This window comes from Montipora foliosa, chromosome 5, assembly GCF_036669935.1.
Source record: "Montipora foliosa isolate CH-2021 chromosome 5, ASM3666993v2, whole genome shotgun sequence".
Taxonomy (NCBI): Eukaryota; Metazoa; Cnidaria; class Anthozoa; order Scleractinia; family Acroporidae; genus Montipora; species Montipora foliosa.
This window is the reverse complement of record NC_090873.1, coordinates 47,116,071-47,126,070: the sequence shown is the minus strand read 5'-3', so window position 1 is coordinate 47,126,070 and position 10,000 is coordinate 47,116,071. Positions and strand designations below refer to the sequence as shown.

The 10,000-nt window shown below is 39.9% G+C and overlaps 1 protein-coding gene across 6 annotated transcripts in view; it reads right to left on the bottom strand.

Annotated features, from left to right (window-relative positions):
- Positions 1–10,000, bottom strand: part of LOC138004504 (regulating synaptic membrane exocytosis protein 2-like) — a 35,334-nt gene that overhangs the window by 1,029 nt on the left and 24,305 nt on the right. For all 6 annotated transcript variants that reach the window (XM_068851032.1, XM_068851036.1, XM_068851034.1 and 3 more), the window contains 3 exons: positions 6,650–6,867; positions 6,191–6,330; positions 1–1,222 (listed from right to left, as the gene is read on the bottom strand). The exon at positions 1–1,222 is cut by the window's left edge and continues 1,029 nt beyond it. In XM_068851032.1, the coding sequence (XP_068707133.1) occupies positions 908–1,222; positions 6,191–6,330; positions 6,650–6,867 (673 nt within the window). In that variant the 3' untranslated portion in view covers positions 1–907. The remainder of the gene's footprint in view (positions 1,223–6,190; positions 6,331–6,649; positions 6,868–10,000) is intronic.

The following is a 10,000-nucleotide window of genomic DNA, read 5'->3' as shown; positions in this document are numbered from 1 at the left end:
TCCTTTGAAAGGTTTTAACTAGAAATGAGAAAGTAGGTGGACTACTTTCTCGTTAGTCCTAGAGACTAAATCTCTAGTCAGAATGCATGTTTGCAATAACAACGATCATGCAGAAAATACAGCGAGAAAAGAGGAAACGGAAATTTCCTTACATTCTCTACAAACAACAAATCATTATAGCAGCTGGAGTATCTAAGGTTCTTGCGTACGTCCAAGGGAAGCAACTCAGTAATTTTTACCGTATTTTGCTTGACAAAAAAACAGGCGATGGAAGTATGTTGAAAACTGATTCTAGGCAGACGTCCTTCCCAGTGCGTTACCGCTAGAGTCCACAACTTTCTCGCTGCTGTTCATTACGCATCGTTGTATGATTTCAAACCTTGAATCTGTGCATCAAATCTAATAATTTAAAGATTCAGTAAAATCTATCTCCTAAGAAGAAAAAAATTGCAATGTTTTAATTAAATCTAACAGTTGTTCTCCCTAAAAGGGCCAATTTTCTTCGCCACCTTTCTGAAAACAAAGTTGTGTAATCAAAAGCTTCTCAGCTTATGTTCCATATAATGTTATGCAAGTTTCCGAAAACAACTTTCCAGTTTCCATTGACTCTGCTCTAGAAAGTTGATTTGGATATCAATAGCTCAATTGTGGTAACTTCTGCTGTCTTGACATTCATATCTCATCAATCAGGTACTGATCGGTGATACCGCTGTACAATCAGCTTCCCGTTGCACAATTCATTTAGCTTTGCCTTCAAATGTTCCCTTTCAACAGCATTAATCCTCGCTTGCCGTTCCTAGTCTCCGCTGTCTTTTCCTTCAAGCAAACTAGGACCTGGTTTCTTCCACCAATCCCGCAGTTCCAATCGGGCTGGCCATTCAATAATTCATAATTATGATAACCTAACTCATACGTAGTCCCCGTCCTCATCCATGTTTTCCATGTGACCTTGCGGAGGCATGATAGTAGGCAGCGGCGACATTCCACGCATTGGGCTTCCAACACTTTGATTCAGAGATGACCGTGGGGAGGGTCCAGGGGATTTTTTCGGTGAGCCACCAAGGGGAGAGGACGGTAGGGGTGGATCACACATTGATGACGTAGAGAACAATTTATACCATCCAATCACTAGGTTGCTAAGGTCCAACTCGTCCAGTAAAATCTGTACAACACCCATAAACACCTTCCTGTCCATACGTCCGTAGTCTCCCCAAACGATTACCTGTAACAAAACGAAGTCTTCAGTTTTGACGATTTTGCCTTAACAGTGGAGCAAATGTGATTCACGTCAAGATGTGACAAGGTCTCCTGAAGTCAGGAACGTGCTCTTTCAGAGAACTCCTTTTATTTGAGTCGAAGTGATTTTTTTTTTTTTTTTTTGCCAAGTTAGTAATTTAACAAATCTTTTTTTCTTGGCCCTGTTTGGCAAACATTTTTATGTGCGATTTTGAAGAAAAATGGGTTCATGCAAAACACGAGCTTGCCGTCGTTTCAAAGAAGATTTGTTCAATAACTAACTTGGCGAAAAGAAATCACTTTGACTCAAGTAAAAGGAATCTTATTACAACAGCACGTTCCCTACTTGAGGAAACCTTGCCACATCTCAGTTGACCTGAGTTACAAAGGAAGTCTTTTAGTTGCCGCAGCTCTGGCTTTTTATTATGAAAAAAGGGGCTTAAAGAAGTGGGATTATCCGAGTGAATGCAGTCCTCGGAAAGACTAATACGAGTGGATGACCTTTCAATAGCCTGACCGGAAGTTGTATTCAGAGTCACGCGATGAGTAGGGGTGGCGAATGGTAAAATCCGAGACTCGCCGAGACGCCGAGATCCTAGTTAAAAATCCGAGCCCGAGACAAACCATGCAAAAACGAGACTTCGAGATTTATCAAAAACGCTTTCGAGATTTCGAGATCCTACTAAAATTTTCCGAGACCCAGGTTTTTCGAGGTACCATTCGCCACCCCTATAAGTGTGTTGGACGCAGAAATAATCAGACGCAAAGTTCTGTTTTTGTATGTCTTTGCCGTAACCGTCCATTCATGTCCAGAGATGCAAGTAATTACCAACTTTATCCATTCACTTCAATGAAAAGGATATCAGAGCTTATCCCTGTCCATGGTATCCGCCCGCAGCCGGCTGTAATTGACTGAAAGTAGCCGAATTCGATGAGGGAGGAAAACCGGAGTACCCAGATAAAGTATTCAGTTGGAGATCGACTAAAAGTAAGTCCACATACGACCTCGGGGCCGAGGGTTGAACCAGGGCGGCAGAGGTGGAAGGCACGGTTGATAACCGCTAAGCCGCCATGACTCCCCAGTAGACAATTTTACAGTTGTAGCTAAGTCACCTGGCCTAAAAATGGGAGCGACGCTGCCGGTGACCCTGTTTTGATACAAACCTTCGTGCTTTTGTAATGTTAATATGGACAAATTATGGATCTAGCATGAAATGGAGGCTAATGCGGGCAAATCTTTTCAAATGCAAATTACTTTGCCCGCATTAGCCTCCATTTCATGCTAGATCCAGTCCAACCGTTAGAATACGAAACTGGCCTATTTTAGGTCACTGGCAGCCTCGCAGCCATTCATAGGCTAGGTCACTGAGCAAACAACTGTAAAATGGCCTATTTCGAAATTTAAAACGAAGTGTGCTAATTATTTCCGACAATAAAGTAAGGGTAAAGGTCAGCGTTTAACTTTTTAGCTTAGGGTGAATGCAGCTGTTTATCCTTACTTTAGGGGCAACATTTGGGGGACACTTCGTGGCGTTAATTGTCTGTATTCCGAGACACAAGGTGATGTTGAAGTTGGGGAGGAAGCTCAAGGGGACACTTCGTGACGCCTACGTCTAATTACTTGCCTTTCAGGGAATATCTGGTATTAGTATATACTAAAACACTGGATAGCGTTGAACGCAGGCGCTGATTGGCTCTTCAAATATCCTGTGCTATTTACCTCCGAGCAACTCGGAAAAAAATGGCGTCCCGATTTGCATCGGTGACAAGTGAACAAAACATCCAAATTAATTTTTTGTGCTGTATATTATCTCACTGTTTTAGTATATACTAAAACAACTAAGGACTAATATATAAAACAACTATTCACCTCAGTGTCGGTGGCTACTAAGGACTAATATATAAATATAAATATATAGCCACCTCCACTTCGGTGAATAGTTGTTAACTATTGTTATTGCGCAGTTCAAAACTATGCGAAGAAAGCTGAACTTAGCAAGTGCTCTTGGTTTCCAAAAAGAAAAATTGGAGTAAGCACGCATTTTTCAAAGATAATGAAGCTTCCATTTTAGAAAAGAACGCCATACATTGCTTTGTATTTTAAAACTTTTTACAAATATTGTTGATTAATTATCTTCGAAAAATGCGTGGTTACCCCCAATTTTCTTTTTGGATTTCAATAACACTTGTTTAAGCGCTAATATGACCAAAAAATCAATTTTTATTTTTATTTGGATTTCAAAACAAATGTTAACTAAACAGTAAGTGACTCAAGTTTTATGCCTTGATTTAAAAAAGATACCGGTTTATTTTAACCGGAATTTTCCTCTTTAATGGTCCGTCATTACTAACTTTAAAATCTTGAGAGAGCTGCATCGAGGAGAAAATGACGTCAAAGACGCACCAGTTTAAGTATGCAATGCGTTTGTACGCGACTGAATTAATATGCAACAAGGGAATTTCGGGCTTTCAGACTTTTAAACTCGTGTTTTTCATATATAATAAGCTGCGTTTACACGCTGAAATTTTAAGCTAGTGAGTCCATGACGTCACTTTTCCTTAGATCCAACCCTCTGAGGTCCAATCGGTCACTTTGGAACGTGAGTAATGGCGGACCGTGAAATCAAAAACTTACACTCAAGTAAACAGCCTTTGGATAAATATCAAAGCTCAAAATTTTTCCAGTCAAGCGTTAAGCAATCACACTTTCAAAATCTGAAGGAAAAAAGGAAGTGATTTTTTGATCATAGTAGCACTTTAAGATTTGCTTTCTCGCATATTCAGAAAACCGCGCAAAAATACCTTTGAATTAGTTGGCACCGTCCTTAAAGGCCCAGTAGCAATTCGGGCAACATTTTTCATGCAACTTGTCGCGCAACAATGCTGCGTTGCAAGTTGAGATGGTTTGTTGGGCGTATTACCACCTTCTTGCGTAACAAATTTTCAAGTTGCAAAAAGTAAAAGCGACGTCTACTTTTTGCACAGTAAAAATTTGTTGCGCAAGAAGGTGGTAATACGCGCAATAAACCATCTCAACTTGCAACGCAACATTGTTGCGCGACATGTTGCATGAAAAATGTTGTTACTGGGCCTTAAGTAATTAATATTATGGCCCACTGACAATCGACAAATTGCAACACCTTTCTGCCCACGAACAATTAGCTTAACAGCCACAGTACTTGTACGATACAATGGTTGGGCTTGTACGTGTTCTATTAGGAAAACCGTTTTCAGTGAATTTGGTTGATACACCAAATTGCAAAAAATGGAGGCCAGTAAATTTATTTGTTGTATCTTAGTGCCAATTAGAAGCACTGTTGGTATGTTCGAGACTGAAAAGAATTGTTACTGTAAAACGAGGTTAGCGAGGATAATTAGCACAAATATGAAAGAATATGTTTGGTGCCATTTTTGTTTTCGGGCTCTCTGGGTTAAAAACCTACTGAATAACCATTAACCTGCGAACCAGCGTTCCTTTCTTCAGACAGGATGCGAAAAGTACGCATGATAAAAGTTTCTTGACGAGTCGTCTTCTCGTAGTCCTTCCATAGTACAGAGTCTCGGAACTTTACTCTGATTGGCCGAAAAACAATAGAGATCTTGAGCCTCGCTCCGATTTCTTACGCAATTGGATTCGAGCAGGATGTTTACAGCTGCTGTTGCTTCGTCTTCCCAATTTTTTCAAGCATCTTCAAAGAAAGGGCACAGAGAATGCATTCGCGGAAGGGAGTCCATTACCCAAGAGTAAGAATCTGGTATCAGATTTCTCTATCAGCATCAGAAAAGTGTCTGTTTTTAAACCAAGTTTTGCAGGAAGATAAAAGATATAGAGCGGTTTTGCATTACTTCTTTCAGTGATTGGTTCAAAGTTCTCGCGCCACTTTTTCAACCAATCAGAAGTGACACCAAAACCAATCGTGGCTCGCATGTGCACATTTTCCCGCGCTTTGGGTCGGCTACGTGTAATTACTTCAAGTTTTGATTGGTTTACTGGATTGTCTCTGTCCTTTTTGATTGGCCAAAGAAATTACTTTGGTTTAGGTATTACGACACTCGTTTGAAAACCGCTCTAAACAATAAACCAAATCGGCTAATTCAATGTTGTACCCAATTAAAAATCTCTCGCGGTTAAGATTCTTGGTATCTTGTATTTGCATTATTAAGTGACATTCACATTTAAATGATATGGAAATACCTGGAACAAAACATTTTATTCCCAAAGAGTTTGGGTACAAAATTGAGTTACCCAATTTGGTTTATTGTTTACTTTCCCTCAAACTTGGTTTAAGAATAAACACTTTTCTGAGCTTGATGGGGATTAAGCCAATTTGGGTAAATCTTACTATTGTGCGAGGACTTGTTTGTCTAAAAGACGTTTTGGCTGTACTTCCAGAGGGCTTTGGAAATAGTTTTATTTCTCAATTGATCCCGAACGTTCCAGGAAAAAAATGTATCGTTCCACTCCCACCTATTCCGAAACGTCTGTAGTTGTGGTAAGTCCTTCGACATATATTCCGAAGCAACAGGTCAAGAATCTAAAAAAAGTCACAATGTGGAATTAGTGCTACCACAATCAGGGAATTAGTCAAGCTCGAAAGGCAAATTCGCGTTTTTTTTGTACAGAACGTAACGTGCAGGTAATTTCCGGTAGAATCTGACTGGCTCACATTTATAGCATGACAGGTGGGGCGGCTGACGACTCGTTAAGAAATTGTACCAGGCGTACTTTTCGCGCCCTCTCCAAAGAAAATAACGCATGATCACGACAGCGGCTGTTGTGGTTTTCCCGGGCCTCTTAAAGTTCGCGCGAGCCCAGTTGTCGACACACAGAAGCCTGGTACAGACTGCGACCGCGTTTCACCAAATTTTTAAAAATCAGAAAACGGTAGATCCCAGAAAAACAGCACCCAAGATTTTAAAGGCATCTACAGTGAGAAAAGCGCGACATCTTCACCTGAAGTGTCTTTCCGGTAAATTCGACTTTAAACTCCAACTGCTGTTGATATAAAGGTTCCAATGTTCTTCGCGCAGTCCGGGTTTTCTTTTTCAACAAACACCTCTTGCCCTCCATCACGTAAACCTTGACATACGGGGCTGGAATAAAAAGACGAACAGACACCAACACGAATGAATACCATGAATACCAACTACTTAACCAAATGGTTGTTTCCACTGTCTTATGCTCACAACAATTAAGTTCACTTTTCGATTCGCTGGAATATTATACTAACGCGTGGTACCACGAAACTGGTGTCACCAGTCGAAGTACATATCTAGGGGCATTAACGGGTATAATCGCGTGTGGCTGACGGGATTTACGCCAGGCAACGACTCTAGTTTTCTTTCATAAACTCGTCGCGCCTTTTGCCGCTCGCACACCTCCAGCCACATTACAACCACAAAACAGTTTTACCTGGCAGAATCTTTGATCCTGGTTTCGGTAACAAGCCCTTGGCTCGTATAACTTCTACTTCTAACATTCCTTTTCTGTCAAACATTGCTAACTGTATGTCTCCCATTGAAGGTGAGGCAAGCACTTGGCGACCTACAATCTGAGCCGGACCCAGGCCATCAATGAAATCACCCAAGTGTCCCTCGTTTCCAAGTTTAATTCCAGGAGGAATCCAAGGACTGAGGAAAATAAAACGCAAAGTTAATCAACTGATCAGTTTTTCGTTAAAGGGACTAAGAGATATTCTATTGTAAGACGTCAGCAGTCGATGGAAGTCACGGCAAGAAATTAAGATAACCAAACAAGAGATAGAAAGGTAGAACTAAGAAAAAATACCCTGATTTTGCAATAATAATTTCGCTCAGTAAACAAGGGTGAATATTAGAAAGATTGACAATGCGACAAACTTGATTTAATTGCTCATCTATACATTTCCGAAAAGATGACACCACTAAATACTGCACAAAATGAAAAGTACACAAAATTCCGAAAATGCGTTGACAGAGCATGACGAAAGGAGAATTCAATAACTACGAACAAACTAAACGTTCTAATTGAAAATTTGTGTAATTGCGATGGAATTTACTTCTGCTTTTTCCGAAATAATCCTTGATGCTTATTCAAGAGCGATGTAAGGGGCAGCCAAAATTAAACATAGATTTTAAAAAGAATGAAAACGTTCAACGAAGGGCAGCTAAACATACAAGGATAAGTGGAGCGACCATTAGAAGACAAGTCATATTTTTCTTTTTGCGCCGTAATTTAGCTCAGTTTACTGTAAATAATAATTAAAACGGACGTCACATTAAGGTAAACAAAAACCGAGGATAACAAAGCGCCCGAAAGTATCTGCTAAATAAGAGGTAACGTAAAACTCCTCAGCCGCGCAAGAAACAACGATGGATTCACACCAACACCATGGACAAAGCGGCTGCCTATCCATTTTGCACGGCACTTTGAAGTTTGCCGAGATTCGCTTTCATTTCCGACAGATATTTTTAATTCAGCAGCTCACTGACACTAGGGAAAGTAGAGGTAAAAGGTCCACTGAGTTTACTACTACCAAAGACATCGGGAACTTCGTCTGAACGATCCAGTCTGTCTGATGAAAATCGAAGCAAAAAGGCCGCATGCGCGCGAACCCTCCTTCGAACGCTCTCCTGCAACAAAGCTTTCACCGATTTTGGTCTCAAGATCAAATCACCGAACCGGAGCGTTGGTCTTTTGATCTCAATCGTACACCTGCCACAAAATTCATCACGGGTAAAACCAGCTTCACTGTTAATGACAGTTCTGACAATTGCAAACTAATTAAAACGAGACAGATATTCCGCACAAACAAAGGGTCCGAGGTTCTAAAAAATTCTTACAGATCCTATTGCTACAAAAATTGCCATATGTTACAATTTAACAAAATCGGTCAAGTTACAGGCGGTCTCAAAGAACTAATTAGACAAAATTAAAAGTTGTCATCTCAGCCTAAATAGTGCGTACAAAAAACGGGAGGTTCGCTGCCTTCTTGAAGGGTATGTAGTTATAAAGGAGAAAGCATAATGAAAGTGCCATGCTAAGTGCTTAAAGCATACTTACGGTGAAATAACATTAAACATCGTCTCACCTCCGCTTAGCTCGCATAACCGAGCTAACAACATCAGAAAATTTGGCCATTTTCGATTGAAACAAAACAATATCTCCTAACAGTAGAAGCACATGACGTTGTCTTGAGGACAGTTATGCTCAAATGAAATTAATGTACAACGCTACGTATAACGTCATTATTGCCAACTAACGTCAAGTAGAGCACGGCCAAATTTGGAAGACTATCATGTTCAACCCTTCTCGGAAAGCCGGGTACAATCGATTTCTTGAAAACGACAAACGTCCGGACGGCCAGTCAAATGACGATTTTTCTAATTTTTGAAACTGAGAATGAATTGAAATGCGGCTAAAAATAATTGAAATCTGCATAAGAATTAATTAAAGGTAGCCACCAAGTGTCTCCTTTTTGCGTCTACCTTGCTTAGCAACGTAAACATAGCGTTTACGTTTACGTTGCTAAGCAAGGGGTTGACTGTCTAACTAGTTGGCAGTGTGTCGTACACGATTTATGACGTCAGAGTAAGTCGTGCGATAGAGTCAGAGTAACTCATATGATATTGCAAGCTTAGCGTGGTCGAGAAAATATTTCAAGTCGTACTGGAAGTGTCTTCATCTGCTTTGTCTTTTGATTTCTCGGCGCTTTCGTCGCGGTGAGTACACAAGCTTTGTTGATAAGTGTTTCTTTCGTTAATGTTGCCTTTCTCGTGTACCAATGGTGGACGTGTGATAAGATGGATAGGTTATAGATTGCGTCTAACGCCCTTCATATTTTTTTCTCTTTAGAACCATTCTTGCCGTGAAGATTTATGAGTTCACTACTATTAGTTTTGATCTCACAGGGACAGCTGTGTTCACCCTGATCAGCATTTCGATCAGATTCTCCTTCTATGTAACAAAATTCAAAATACACGAAGTCGTTGTACTTCTGAAAAAACTAAACGAAGCCGATGTGCTCGCTAAAACAAACTCGCCCGTTGAAGCAAAACAAACTACAGTTGCGCGGTTGAGGTAAAAACCGACAAAATAACGAACAACGCTACAAACTAGTATTTTGTTTGATTTAGTTCTAAAAATCGAGCAACAAACATGAAACAACTTCCATTATAGTAATTTATGGCCTTTTATGGCCCAATTTTGTTTCTAGCATGTTCATATATAGTTAATATATGTAACCTATTTTGGCCAGTTACTCTTAAATTTTCTAGAAATAAAATAACTTACATAAATAATGCATTAAATTGTTGCCGTTCTTGTCATTTTCACCATGTTTTCAAATGTTATCATGCAATCTCAGACAAAGTGTGTCTGATGATCAAGTAAACGTGAAACTCAGAGTCACAGAAAAAGTTATGTCTTCTTGATTAGTTCAATCTTCAGATATATAAATATATATATATATATATATATATATATAACTACCAATGACTACCAATGCAATGATTCTTTGTTGACTAAGGACGTTCGCGCTAATTGTTCGTGCGCAACGTTGCAGCGGAGATAACGAGACTGTAATATGTCACGAATCACTTTGAGCATTAGTGAAGTTGAGGTTTTAAAAGCTTTGCAAAAACCGTGGACGATAAGGCTTGCACAGCGTTGGATCAGAGACGATCGAGACCATCAAAATTGATTAAAAAATATTTATGAAAGTCAAGTAGACTACTGCACGACTGATATTTGCGTTGTTTTATCAGTCGTGCACTAGTCTACTTG